The 15,598-nt window shown below is 38.0% G+C and overlaps 1 protein-coding gene across 3 annotated transcripts in view; it reads left to right on the top strand.

Annotated features, from left to right (window-relative positions):
- Window positions 1-15,598, top strand: part of STXBP4 (syntaxin binding protein 4) — a 221,865-nt gene that overhangs the window by 80,922 nt on the left and 125,345 nt on the right. For 2 of the 3 annotated variants that reach the window (XM_078065070.1, XM_078065058.1), the window contains exon 12: window positions 14,871-15,047. In XM_078065070.1, coding sequence (XP_077921196.1) covers window positions 14,871-15,047 — 177 coding nt within the window. The remainder of the gene's footprint in view (window positions 1-14,870; window positions 15,048-15,598) is intronic. The other variant, XM_078065066.1, reaches the window with a different exon arrangement.

Raw genomic sequence — 15,598 nt, 5'->3', positions numbered from 1 at the left:
AACTTAGTGAAGAGTCCTAGAATTTGTACATATATACTGCACAATATTAACAACTGTATCCATGACATTTTTTGCACATTCAGCTTCAGAAAACTTTGCACAGATATTTTCCACATGTGTTGTACAGTGGAATGAAGGAAAAAAGAAAACAGTCTCTTGTTTGAAAATGTCAATAAATTTGAATTTTTGATCAAACATAGCTGGAGCACCATCCATTATGATAAACAATTTTATTCATTATGCAGCTGAAACTCTTCTTTGAAAGGTGTTAAAGTTAAAAATATCTAGACCACAAGCTTGATGTTTTAGGCTGCAAATTGACAACTTTTTTTGTCATAAATTTGTTAAGTCCTTTAAGATAATACATGCATGACGCTTGAATTGGGTAGTGTCTCCTGAAGAAAGGTACTTGTAGTTTTCCAAATTTTGAATCAATGGATGATTGATATTGTTAGAAAGTTCTTGTATTCTATAGGCATTTGTTTTGTGACTTAATTGAAGATCTTCCATTTTTGGTAAAAATATCTCTTCTAGTCTTTTATCATAAATGAAATTACCATCTTGATCTAAAAATGGTTTACTCTTTCGTGCAACAATCCAAGCCATTTTATAGCTGGCCAAAGTTACAAATGTTCAACATTTACTTTTTTTTTTTTTAAGATTTTTTTTTATTTTTGACAGAGAGAGAGAGTGTACAAGCAGGGGAAGCAGCAAGCAGAGGGAGACGGAGAAGCAGGCTCCCACAGGGAGCCCAATGTGAGGCTTGATCCCAGGACCCTGGGATCATGACATGAGCCAAAGGCAGACGCTTAACCGTCTGAGCCACCCAGGCGCCCCTCAACATTTACTTCTGATTTCAGGTGACTGATTTTGTTGGTTCTTGTTTGACTATTAAGAGAAAACTTCTTGGGGTGCCTGGGTGGCTCAGTCGGTTAAGCGTCTGCCTTCGGCTCAGGTCATGATCCCAGGGTCCTGGGATCAAGCCCCACATCGGGCTCCCTGCTCCGCGGGAAGCCTGCTTCTCCCTCTCCCACTCCCCCTGCTTGTGTTCTCTCTCTCGCTCTCTCTCTCTCTCTATCAAATAAATAAATAAAATCTTTAAAAAAAAAAAAAAAGAGAAAACTTCTTAACAGATTCACCATGTAGGTGCAAAAATGTCTCTTAATATTGTTCACTTTTTATATATTTAAAAATTTTCATCACAACAAACAGCTTTATAGATTGCAATTGCATTTATGATGAAATTTGCAACATACTTTCTTCTAGTCTCTATTGTTCTGATTATATTACTAGTTAATTCTCTCTATTTTGCACCAGAAATATATCTTCGTTTTAAATATAAAATTTTTTCCATATCTGCTATTTTAAATAGAAAAAATAATTATATTCTAATAAAAATAAGCATTTCAATTTAAATACAAATTATGATTTACATTAAGTATTACTGTAACTCATGTTGCATAAAATATTCAGATAAGCACACTATTACATTGTTGCATTAAAAATTTTAAATTAATTCATTGATAGTAACCAGATCAGTTTATGTATACTACTCAAATGATTTACAGGCCTATCGAACACTACAGTTCAACAATAATATCTTAAATGATGCAGTGATTAAAGTGAAACAGAGTTGACTAGCTATATTTCAAGTGCTCAATAGCCACATATAGCTGGTGGCTACCACAGTGGACAGTGCAAATCTAGAACTCTACGTTCTTGCTACTCAAAATGTGGTCCAGGACCTACATTGTCAGTAACACCTGGAACTTAGAAATGCAGAGTCTCACATGCTACCACAGACCTACTGAATCAGAATCCATATCTAACAAGTCCTCCTGTGATTTGTATGCATTTGAAAATTTGAGGAGCACTCGTCCAGGTAATAAGTAGTGGAGGGTTTCAGCCAGGAGTAGCAATGGAAATACACCAACAAGTTCTGTGTGAAAGATGCCATGAGGGTAAAGTCAACCAGACTTAACAATGATAGAATGTACAGTAATAGAGCAGTCAAGGCTTTATAATTTAGTGATTGAAAGACTGTGATGATTCATGCTATAATGAATTCATAGTATTCATAATGTTATTTAATGTATATTTTCCAGCTTAGCAAAAATAATTTAAAATATATGTATGTGTTTGTATATACAAACACATGCATACGTACTGGCACAAGTATTCATTTCAAAAATGCACACTTGCAATAAAAAATACACTACCCAAAATCAGCCCTGAAACTCTTCATTATTTAAATATATTGACCATGAATACCATTCAGCTTCTTTTATGTATATAGAATATTATTCCATTTAAGATTTCAGTGATACAGATGAATTGTTAATGAAAGAGTTCCTATGCATTGTTGAGAATGCTAAAATTCTAACTTCTCAAGAATTAGTTTCTCTTTTCACAATTAGCAAAAGAGTCTTTAGAAATTACAAAAAGAGAATGTATATAACTCTTCTCTTAAAAACTTTTAAAAACCAGAAATATGAGTTGTATGAAATTTGGCAAGGTTTCTTTCCCTTTTTTTGGTATCCTTTGGAAGGTCTTTTTTTTTTTTTTTTGAACTGTGAGGAAGATGTTATAGCTCCCTTATTTATTATTTATTTATTTATTTATTTTTAAGATTTTATTTATTTATTTGACAGAGACACAGAGAGAAAGGGAACACAAGCAGGGGGAGTGGGAGAGGGAGAAGCAGGCTTCCCGCTGAGCAGGGAGCCCGATGCGGGGCTCGATCCCAGGACCCCAGGATCATGACCCGAGCCGAAGGCGCCTAACAACTGAGCCACCCAGGAGCCCCTTTTTGAAGGTCTTAATATGAAGTCAGCTCAGTATTAATAATTACACCACATAAATCCTTTAAATACATAGGTAACCTGATTATTAAAACACGACTAGACTGATTTTCAATTTGTTTTACGATGGTTACCAGTTGCTTCCAAAGGGAGAAGAGAACACAATTTGATATCCTTTGTTCACTCACTTATAAACTTTTAATTGAATTATTGTGAGACAGTGGCCTGATCCTAAAAACAGAATAATCTCCCCCTTTTGAAGGCCCATTAGCTATTGTAAATTATGGAAATTAATTTACCTTTATTTAGTGTAGTGGCCCAAAAAGAGAGCAGTGAAGAATTGAAAGAGAGGGAGAGGGGGAAAAGGAAGGGAGAGGGCGGAAAAAATGAGTCCAAAGGAAAGGACACACTATGCAGAAATCCTTTCCCACTGGAAGGATCAGGTACCTTGCTTTTTTCAACCAGGGCTGGCGACTAGAATACTTAACTGTTCTGTAAGGAATTGGCTGCACTGTTCTCTAAAATCTCAGTATTTTTTGATGAGTTTTTATGCCTTACAAAATAACCCCACCTTGCTGTTGAAAATCGCAAGCCGCAATTTCCCATGAAATTAGACTTCTCGTTATTTTTTCTTCAAGTTCTAACACCTTTTAACAGGCATGGGCCGTTCTTCTAACAACTTCCTTTGATCAACAACTTTCTAAGATGTCCTCCCACACGGACGTTGTCTCGGGTTCCTTTCAGCAGTGTTTTATGACCTAAGGCAGCAGCGACCTGGTGAACAGTCCAAAGCCAAAGTATTCGGCTTGTCTGAACGAGCCTGTGCCCTAAGGAAACCGTGGGAAATTGCTCATTTGGCAACTTCTTTAGGTTCAGAGAAGCCCAGTTGCAGTCGGCCTCACCTGTGCAAAGGTTGGGTTGAATGCTTGACAAGAGCATGAAACCCTGAGGCAGAAACGTACGGTGAAATCAGCCCAGGAGTCTCTGTGGACAGTTGAGGTTGAACATGAACTTAGTCACAGCCAGTGCAGCTGGCATGCGAGCTGTCTTGGTTGATGGATGAAGCAACAAAGGAAACCAACAACAGATTAAATATATCTCTAAAGGGAACAGCAATACCATACAATTACTAAAGAGGTATTCATGCTTTCACACTTTTAGAGATGGTGTTCCTTTGTGCATTTATTAAAGAAACAGTAAAGCCTCTAACGTTCAGAAGTGGTATCAGTTCCCACACCCTTTTTATTCTTTTTTTTTGGTGATCTGAACTTTTATAGTATTTCAGTATAGCCCTAGTAGATATTCTAAGATGCTGTCTCATCTTTAGAAAGGAAAAGAAGAAAACTGTATCTACTTGATGTGTCAGTCTTTTCTGTTCTAAAAGGGTACTATAGTAAAATATTCCTATGTTTCCATTTCAGATGGTCACTTGTGACCTCAAAATGTCAACTTTGTTTTCTGTTAAAAATCCTCTTTACAAGCATCCCTCATGCTCCTCTTTTATAACCACAGCCACCTCCTTCTGTCCTCCCTCCGCTAACGCCTTGCAACCAGTAATCTGTTCTCTATCTCTATAATTTTGTCATTTCAAGAATGTTATGTAAATGTGATCGTACAGTATGTCACTTTTGGGCATTGGCTTTTTTCACTCAGCATAATTCCCTTGGGACACATCCAGCTTGTTGCATGTATCTATAGGTTTTTCTTTTTTATTGCCAAGTGCTTATAAAACTGGTAAAATCTGATTATGTTTGGTGGAGTGCATCAATGAAGTTTCCTGATTGTGATATTCTATTATGGTCTGCAAATTATAACCATTGGAGGAGGCTTATTGAAGAATACAGGGAACCTCTCTGTATTATTTCTTACAACTGTGTGTAATCTACAATTATCTTTAAATGATTTTCTTAAAGCCCAAAAAAAGCATTTTTAAGAAAAGAAATTATAAAGCCCATATAATGATAGACAGCAATCTGAATGGAGAAACTTATTTAAAAAAAAAAAAAAAAAAAAACTTGGTCGAATTTATTTTTCAACGTTAATTCCCTTTTTGTGAATCAAAATATGACCCATGTGTTTTCCAACATTAGACTTTGCCCAAGAAACTGCCTAAGTTAAAGACAGCCTGCTTGGAAAAGGAACACAAGAACAGCCCGGTTGGCGTCCCTGTTTGCCCAGACACCAGCCATCTCCAGCAATCACTGGACATGAATGTGGCATTCTGATCAAGCATTGGCAGACGAAGATGTCTATTTCAGAATCCCCGCTCCCAAATAGTTTTCTTTTTTTTTTATTTTATTTATTTTTTTTATATTTTTTTTTACCAAATAGTTTTCTTTTTAACGTAGAAAAGGCCTTACCATTTTAAGAAAATCTGAGCAAAATTTTATTATCCTGTTGATACTACAGAACCCATTTGAATGGTGTCAGATCAATTGGAGTCACAGAATTTTCCAAGTTAGAGGAATTTGGAAGGGAAGTGATCTTATTCTCCACAGAAACCTTCCAGTTCGTTTGATGACAGTATTTTCTGTAGTTGTTTGGCTTAGTTAGAACTGATGTTGGGGTTCTGGGTTCCCTGCTGTGAGCCACTTATTTTCTGGCTGTTCAGGGTTCAATTCAGCAGTCTGTCATCAGTCGTTTGACACATCCCTGGTAGCGACTTACAGGGGAGACTTGGTAAAGGAGTCTAAGAAACATTTATTAAATACTCTTTTCTATGGATGCACTGGGAAAGCTAGATGTACTCTTTGCGAAGAACTCTCATTCCAGTGAGAAGTAAAACAGAGCAAAACCATCACTTCCTAGAAAATGTTGCAGGATAGGTGCCCTCTAGCTGGTGAGTTGTCAAAGGCAATCAAAGTAGGCATTACTCCCCGCAATTTTTCTTATTTAACGTAAAAAAAAAAGTACAAATCTCTAAAATTTCATTAGTTGCTAAGAGAGCACCTTTCAGGATGTGTTTAAACATCTATGTAGATGCCAGACATTTTATGTTTCTTGATGTGAGAGCAATATATTATTAATTTGCTGACAAACTAGTAAATTTTACCCAAGGAGGAAGTAGTGATAAGGCAGTTGACACTATAAAACTCTTATCTTGGCAGTTTCCTACGTGAGAAACACTTTCAGTACTCTTAACTTCAATATGGGACTCTTGACATTGGGTTAAGTGATTTATTCACAAACTATTTTAGAATTAAAAACAGGACTTCTCTAGTCGTACCTAACCCTACATAAATAAATCACCCTATTTGAAAATACTATACTTTGATTTATTGTCATCCACGTTAGATACCAAGGATTGTCTGTGACCATGAGTTCCAAATCAATGGTGAATTCCATCACAATTCTTTAATACTGAAGGTAGCCGATTTCCTGATCTGATGGCTAGTGACATTCTGCACTCCTGACCATATGCCCTTCATGTTCTCTCCTCCTCCTCCTTCTCCTCCTTCTCCTTTTGCTTCTGCACTTCTCTTATATTCTTTTTTTTTTAAGATTTTATTTATTTATTTGACAGAGACATAGAGAGTGAGCCCAGATAGGCAGAGCGACAGGCAGAGGGAGAGGGAGAAGCAGGCTCCCCAGTGAGCAGGGAGCCTGACGTGGGGCTGGATCCCAGGACCCTGGGATCATGACCTGAGCCGAAGGCAGCTGCTTAACTGACTGAGCCACCCAGGCGCCCCATGTGCTTCTCTTATATTCTTAATAATGGTTTTCCCCTTTTCCCAAAAGATCTCCTTACAGTGTAGTTATTAACCCTCTTTCTACCAAATCTGTTGCAAATATGTTCCCATATATATAAATTGCCTTTCATTTTCAAAGATTTTTTAAATACGGGTGTTTTTGTGTTGTCAAATCTTTTTCTTTGTGCTTTCTCCTTTTTAATAATTTTTTTAAAGTCCATTCCTTGCCAGATTTCAGATACATATTAACCTAGTTTTTCCACCTCCCCCCCGCCCACCCCGGTGTCAGTCTTTATTTAACCCACTTATGAAATTATTTTGTTTGGTATAAGGTTTGAGATGAGGGGCTATACTTTATACTTTTGTTTTCCCGAATAATTTGTTGTTGCAACTACTCATTGTGTTGTGGTATCTCCATTACCATAGATTAAACTATTGCATAATCTAGGGTCTGTTTGGCGCTCTCTGGTCTTTCAGTCGCTTTGTCAATAAATATTCATTGGCTGAATGAGTGTTTTATCTAACTCTTCTTTGCCAGTACCAACTACTGTGTAGCTTCATTTATGCCTTAAATCTTTGAGCCATGTCCCACCCTGTTTCTTTCTTTCTTGTTGTTACTGTTGTTTTTCAAAATTTGCACACCAGTTCTCACTGATTTCTTTTTCTTCCAAATGAACTTAAGAATATATATATATATTTTAAAGATTTTATTTATTTGACAGAGAGAGATAGCGAGAGTAGGAGCACAAGCAGGGGGAGTAGGAGAGGGAGAAGCAGGCTTTCCGCCGAGCAGGGAGCCCGATGTGGGGCTCCATGCGGGGCTCCATCCCAGGACCCTGGGATCATGACCTGAGCCGAAGGCAGACGCTTAAAAACTGAGCCACCCAGGCGCCCCGAACATAGGAATATTATTATCTTACTATCTCGATTAGAACTTAGAACTCTTGATCACGTTCCTACAAAACAAAAAAAAATTTGGTAAAATTGTGATTCCAATTTAATTAAAATTCTTAAAGTTAAATTGGAAGGAGTATATTTCTGTTTGAAGCCATCTCTCTTAAACCCCAAACAAGCTTCAGATGAATTCTAGATGTTTAATAGCTGAAAAGTAGCCTTTGAGTTGTAGCAAGTTTCAGTGAGCAGAGTTTACCTTCTGATCAGGAAAGGAAATTTCCAATAGTGTAAATGTTTCCTTTAGTACCTTTGTAATTAGAATCGGAGAAGTAGGAAAATGGTTTTTTTCTTTTACGTCAACCTTCACTAAACCAGTAAAATGCATGTTTAGGGTTAAATACATTTAACTGGATTTTAACTAATTAATATTTATATTGTAAACAAGTTGCATGGTAAAATTTATCAGATAGGTGTACTTGTGTGTCTGTCTTTGATTAGGGACTTCTGTTTATAGACAGAGATTGAAAATTGTTTCTTTGGTTTTCTTTGATGTTCAGAGTCAGAGCTCAATTTTGCACCTTTTGGAGAATGAGGCAGGTGCAGGTAGAGAAGCTGACAGCTCTTGGGAGGGTTAATTAGAGCTAATTATAATTTGATTGACCTGCTTTTCCTCCAGAAAGCTTAACCAAATCTTCCTTTGCAAAATGAGGGTTTTGCTTTTTCAGACAAACTGAAGAAAATCTTTATTTCTTGGATTTACAGATGTCTATCATTTTACACACTTTACAAAGAAGTGTCACCACATAATTCGTAGAAACAGGGATATGGGTGGGGTGGGAAAGGACCGTCACGATTATATAGTCCTTGAGAGCATATATTAGTTTGTGATGAAAAACTGTACTTTTTAGAGAAATGTAAACTAGTGTGCATAATTTTTAAACTATGTAATGAAAAACCAAGAAATAACAATTGTCAAACATAATGAAGTATAACTGTCCCTCAACCCACATAGTTTTGATATAACCTCATTTGCTTAATAAATACTATGAAAGGATTTTTAAATTTATATATAAAGAGAATATAATGAAATGATTTGCTTTTCGTTAAGTCATCCTCACAGCATGATTTATGGTTGTTATTGTAATTATTCAAATGAAATATAGTTCTAATAGTCTCAGAAAATTGAAGCGTTTCATGAAGAATTTTTCTGTGAAAGCTTCTTACCTAATAAAATTCTCTAAGGTGGTTATTATATATGCAAAACAAAGTTGTCATTTTTACCATCAGCCCAGTTATATCTCATCTTTATGGTAAGTGGAGCACTTGTTCATATTACATAGTGTTTTACTGTCAGCTTGTGTTCTAATTTGGGCAGTCAAGACTCTTTGGCTTTAGAAAGTTAGGCAGTAAAATACTAAATATTTTAATGACAGTTCAAGATAGCAGCAGGAGATACTAAGCATGTGATTAATTAGACAACAGATATTATAAAAGATAAAAGGAGGGAAATATCATTGTAAGCTGAAGTGGTCTGGCTGCCCAGACAAGGTAAAATCTGAAGTAGATTTTGAATGATAGGCAAGAACCGAATGAAGAAAAAAGAGGAAAAGTGTATACGTAGTGGAAGGAACAAAGTGCTGAAAAGCATCTTGAAGGCGGGAGAGTTCAGTGTAAGGAAATTTGGTAAGTCATGTAATTGGATATGGTAATCATGTAAGAAGGTGCTAAAGCTGGAAAGATAGATTTGGAACAAGTAGTGAAAAGCCTTGAAGTATGGATATTGAGGATGTGTTTTATCATACTACCTAAGGTTATCTTAGGTTGGCTACCTGAGCAGTATTTTGGGAAAATTAATCCTTCAGAAGCATGCAGAATACGTGAGAGTGAAGAACACAGTAGGCAGGGTGATCATTTATGTGATTCTCATAGTACCTAACGATGAGGTGATGAGAACGTGAATCAGTAAAGTGGTGACAAGAATGCAGATTAAGGAATGGCTGCAAATACATCATCATGAAGACTTCACAGTGCTTAATAACTGGTTAGGTATGAAGGTGGGATGGTGGGCTGGATGTATGCACGGAGGAGGAGTAGGAAAGAGAAAGGAGAGAGGACATATCAGAGGCCCATAGAAAGTTCCATGAATTCATTTTCTCCCCCAAGTGCATCATGCTTACAGAATGAATTGTAGATTCATTCGTGAATACCTGCAAATTACTTTGAGATCATCCATTGGGAGAAATAGTATACATGTTTTAATAAATCTGATATAAAATTAAGGAACCTATATATAACTTGCTTTTAAACACTTTTCCTTCAACAGCCTTCTTCCTGCAATAACCCTTAATCTTTTTCACAAGCTGTAGTGGGACTAAGACCAACAAGAGTTCTCCAATGAGTGAATGTCGGAAGCTGATAAGAGAAGTATTCTTTCAGGCTTGGTAGCATTAAGTTACATTATACCAACACATATATCTCTTTGCAGTCCCTTTTTTTCTCCTGTTGGCCATTGACATTTTGAAAGATTTACTGATTAGCTTAAAAATTACAGAATTTCGAAGGTTACTGATATGGATGTGCTAGCCTAATTACAAATGTGCAACTGCTGTTAATGCTTTTTCCTTCTACTTTAGGGAGCCGTTATGACTCGTAACTAGGAAGAAAAGGTTTTACATAATTGTTGCTAACATTAGAAAGACCTGTGCACATTGTGTTATTATGTTCCCAAACAACTTCTGTAAAGTTCAATAACTGGTATTACTAATTGATTGCCTCAGGAAAGCCCTTAATAAATTGTCTAGTCTAGCTCTCTAATCGCACAGGTGATTATGTATATCTTTCAAAAGCAGTAAAGAGGAACTGTACCAAGAACTGTATAATTGTTTCTTTAACCTTCCTGTGAGAGTTGTTTTGAGGTTATAAAGTAGGTGTTGTTATTTCCCATTATACAACTGAACAAACTGAGTTAGAGAATTAGAGAATTACACAGCCAGGAAGGAAAAAAAAAAATCACAGATCAAAGATTCTGGCCTAGGTATAGCTCATTCTAACACTCATGTTTTCTCTTCTTTATCATGTTCCTTGTGGAGAACTGCTGTATGTGGAAAAACACACAGCACATTGTCTTTTGTCTGAGCTTATACTGCCCTTTGTGTGAGTTGATAATACCCTTTGTCTCCTTTGTCAAAGGAGAATTTGGTATGATCTTTCCTGAAGATTCACTGTGAAATTGTAAGGTGGAAAATCCTCATTTTCCAATGGGACAGTATGAATTGGAAGTATTTCCTCAGTGCCACCAAAAAAAAAAAAAAAAAAGCCAAGTCAGAGATTTGACTTCATAATTCAAGATTCCCTTCCAGTCTCCGTGCTCATATTGCTCAATATTAAAAAGCGTAATGCTTATGTTGATTTTTCTGGTTGCTATTGCATCTTGGTTTCTCTTTTATTTTCTAACTTTCTAAACTGAATTCATCTCTACCTAATACAAAGTAATGCGGTGAACTGGCTGCAGCATCTACCCCGATGGGATTTCGGGCTCATGGTGAGGTACTCAGAAAATTCTGGCTCAGTTGTTACTGACATAGGAGGCTTTACAGTTATTTATTAGAAGATGACCCGGGATGAAAAGAAAAAAATGAATTTATGTGATCCTTCATTGCTAAATACAATACGCTGCTGCTATCTCTTTTTTACTGCTTCCTCTAAAAGTCATCATTTCAATGCACTAATCTTCTAAACAGCCATTCAGTGGGAATTGGGCTAGAACTTTGCTAACGGGTCACATTTACCAACCTGACAGTTATATATTGACAAAAGAAATAGCATGAATTTATTCAGCATCAAAACCTCTGCATCTTTTACCACCCAACCGCATTTCACACTGTATTACCATCAGTGAACTATCATGGCTCTATAAATTCCATCCAGATTCTTCATTTAATTAACTAGCATTCTTTGAACAAAAATAAAAGTGCTGTTTTTATAGAGGAATAAAAGCTGCATGAAGTGAGTGTGAAGGAGACAAATCATCAAAGTTATTATTCATCGCAGCTATGGAGAATTCTCTGCCCCTCCTCTTTCTCTTCAGCGGCAATGTATTTTTTTCTAGCTTGAGTGAATGGAAAACGGGGAGTGGTGTAGCAGCCTCGAAGATATTTTAGTGTATTATCATGGCCGCATCCTAAGCTCGTGTGGGTTTGGGCACTGATGATATTGTCACCTACGAGTGATTTTTTTTTTTTTAATCATTTTCTGTAGTTGGAGAGACAGTATGGCGTCGTAGCCAAGTGAGCATGAACTTGTGATTACACTGCCCGGGTTCAAATCCTAGCCCAGCCACTTTTTAGGTCTGTGATTCTGAGCAAGTTGCTTGACCTTTCTGTGCTTCAGTTTTCCACCTATTAAATGAGTATAAGAATAGACACGCCTCACCCAGCAGTGTGTGGATTAACTGAGCTGGTCCGTGTAAAGCATTTGAAGTGGTGCCAGCAACCATTTCCATCCTGTATGCACAGCCGCGGTCTGACATGAAGTTGATCAAGCTGTGACACACTCGTGACATGGTCACCTGGCCTGAACCAACTGATGTGGCTTGGTAAATGTTCTTCTATTTCCCCAGGTATTGCTTTCTAACAGTACCCTTTGATGAGAAGGCCACTGGTTTTAAAGATAAGGAAATCAAGTTCCTTGGGTTTTCGTTGGTGGTGGTGGTGTTTTCATCTGAGTATAGTTGGCACGCAGTGTTACCTTAGTTTCAGGTGTAAAGCCTAGCGATTCAACAACCACAGTTAGGCTGTGCTCACCACAGGTGTAGTTAGCGTCTGTCACCAGGCAACACTGTTGTGATACCATTGATTCTAGTCCCCCGTGCTGTACCTGTTGTTCCTGGGGCTGAAATCGAGCCCTTTGAATGAGAGGTGTAGGAGGCAGTTGGTTGACCACATCTCTCCATCCTGAACCCTGCTGTCAGATTTAGCTTTCTACAGCGCTCTGTTCTCCCATCAATTTCTGCTCAAAAGGCCTGAAGATTTACCTGATACAAGCCCTTTTGCCTGTCATGCCATTTCTACCAAAGTCTGGCTCTTTCCCTGTCTCTCCTCAACCTTTCTTTTATCCACTGTTTTCCCAGGAAGCACCAGCTCCAGTCAAAATTGATCTAGTGCCATTTCTCAAATGTACCACATTCCTTCTTGTCTTCTCTTCCTTTGTTCACATTGTTCTTTTTGTCTATCATGCGCTATTCTGTTCTTCCACTTATCTAAGGCATACTTAATGTTCTGAATGGAGCCAGGGAAGAGAAGGTATCTTTTATCCTATAATATGATTATCTAGATGCACTAGCTGCTGGGTAAATGTTGTGAATGATGATGAAGTCTTCTGTTAGCTGTACTTTCCAACTGTATTTAGAATCTGACCACTTGACACCATCTCCAACACTCTCACCCTTGTTCAAGCCACACAGTTTGTATGCCTGTCCCCTTCTCTCTGCTCCACCCTTGCCCATCCCCTGCAGTTTACTCTCAACCCAACAGCAAGAGTAATCCACTTATAAATTTAAGTCAGATCATAATCACTTCTCTGCTCCAAACCCTCCAATAACGTCCCATCTCACCCTGAGTAAAACCAAAGTTTTTATGATGGCCTACAAAGCCCCTTAAGATCTGCCACTCCACCCCAACCTGATCCCTGCCCTTACTCTTCATTTCCTACTACTCCCTTCTTCCTGTCCCTTACCACTGTCTACTTAATGCTACACAGGCTTCCTTGCTGTTCTTTAAAGATGCAAGGAACAATTCCATCTCAGGACCTTTGCATAAACTGTTCCCTTAGCCCAAAAAGCTCCTTGGGAAATCTTCATGGCTCCATGCTTCCTGCGAGTCTCTGATTAAATGTCTTCTCAGGCAGATCTTCACTGATAATCCCTAATTTACTGTCTGTCTCCCCAAACTGTAATGTAAATTCAGGGCGGGGAAGGGCATGAAGGAGGACTTTTTGTCGATTTTGTTAGGTGCTCTGTCCTCAGTACCTGAAACAGAACCTGACACATAGTAAGTACTTAATAAACATTTATTGAATGTATGAATGAAAAATTGACCCTTAAAAATATGTCCATATTCCTAACTCTCCATTTCAAATGCATCTAGACTCAAACAAAAGCAAGCATCCTATAATAGCTCCAAGAAAATTAAAATAGCCATAGTTGAATATTAGCCATGGCAATTGGAGCAGAAAGTTCCATTGCAGAAAAAAAGATTTCTGCATCAAGTAAAGAAAAAGAAATGGTTTAGAGTATAATAACTGCCATGCTAAATTATATCGGTATCCTTAGGGGACTGTGGTTGACGTAGCACCAAAGCACATTTTGAGGGAGCAAGTGGTTTTGGTCACCCCATCCTCTTCCTAAGCTAGAGAGTGTAGCTAGCACATAGTTTTGTTTTATTTGTTTTGTCATTTAGTAGCAGAGTAAAATGGTGAAAAGAGCATTCATGTTGGAGTTCGGCAGACCTGGGTTTAAACTCTTTTACTGCTATGTGTCCTTGGACAGGATATGTAACCTCTCCAAGCCTCTGTTTAATTATGTATAAAATGGTTTTTAATAATGACTCTCTCTTGATGTTCTAAAGGTTAAATGAGAGAAGACACATGAATCATCTAAGACATAACGTGTTTAATAAATGTCTTGTGAGCATTGCACCCTATAGAAATAGCTAAATGTTTTGCTACTGAATTCCACCTTTTGGCTTTTTTTGGGGGGGGTGCGAAATGGTGGGGTTTTTTTAAAGCACGGGGATAGAGGGGCGCCTGGCTGGCTCAGTCGTTAAAGCACGGGGATAGGACCCATGGGCAGAAAGAGCTGCTGCCCTGGGGTTGTGAGGGATGGCTGATTATATACTTGGGAGTTGGGGGAGGTAAGGAAAAGGGAGGTTTCAAAAGGATTTTCATGTGTTAAGACTCACAGGATACCGGAGGCCTTGCCATTGTAAATCAAAAGGGGGATGTAACAGACTGATGTCTAGAAATAAGCTTTGGATCCTAGGCTTGGACCACAAGGAAGTCCACAACACTGCAAATCTCTCAGCTGTATTTGAAGCTGCAAGAATCTTCTTAGAACATGAGCCCTACCACCTACCTGAGTTCTGTGGACGTCTACTTTTTCTATCTTTTGAACCTGTTCTTAATTCTCTTCTCCATTTCCAATTCCCTTCTGCTTCCCTTATTTCCAAATTGTTATGCTAGGTGTGTGAAGTTGGAGATTCCATACTGAAAATCATCCAAGAAATCGACAGAGGAAAAGTAAGATCAGGCGTTTGCTCTACATAATAACGTGACTACTAAGTTTTAAATTGAGATGTGAGGGGCACATGTCTATTGATTAAGTTTGGGAATTATAACTTCCAGAGGAAGGAAAAGATTTTGTTTCAACTGTTTTGCTGAACTGTTTTTTAACATGGCTTTTTTTCAACGGCCTGAATTTTGAAATCCTCAGGAAGCCAAAGCTGTGGCTGAAGAAACCAGAGCCCTGCGAAGTCGGATCCACCTGGCCGAGGCTGCACAGCGCCAGGCACATGGAATGGAAATGGACTACGAAGAAGTGATCCATCTGTTAGAGGCCGAGATCACAGATCTAAAGGCTCAGCTTGCTGATTATTCGGACCAAAATAAAGTAAGCAAAACCGTCCTCTCTTTTAGTTACCATGGTTTCCTTGCCGTTGTCATGTATCCTGTTTTCATTTCCTTTTCATCTGCACTTCTAAACTAGGTCAGTGTTTGTCTTCTATTATTCAATGATAGGATGATGTGTCGTGATGGGATGGGGGGGTAGGTCATGCGAAGGTTGTGAGCCTCCCTTTATCCACATAGCTTGGGGATGGAAAAGCATGTGCCCCAAATTTATTTGGGTCATTGGTCAACATTGTACAGCTCAGGCATTAAGTCCTGGAACTATTTAACATTTAATTGATTACATTGGTTTTCTCCTTTTGTTCCTAAACTTGCTAATTTGCCTGGTGGGGATGAGAGGAGGAGAGTCTAGGGATGGGTTTTGCTCTTTGATTAGAGCACTCAAGGAAGTGTGAATGTTAAATAATTTTTGCCCAGGGCCCAAGATAATTAATAGAAAGAAACTGAGTTTGAATTTAATAGGCTCCAATTTCAATGGCAAAATACCAAATGCTGTTCAGAGGGCAATGTGATCTTTTTTTATGTGAAATTTTT

This window comes from Halichoerus grypus, chromosome 2, assembly GCF_964656455.1.
Source record: "Halichoerus grypus chromosome 2, mHalGry1.hap1.1, whole genome shotgun sequence".
Lineage (NCBI taxonomy): Eukaryota > Metazoa > Chordata > Mammalia > Carnivora > Phocidae > Halichoerus > Halichoerus grypus.
This window is presented reverse-complemented; position numbering and strand designations above follow the sequence as displayed.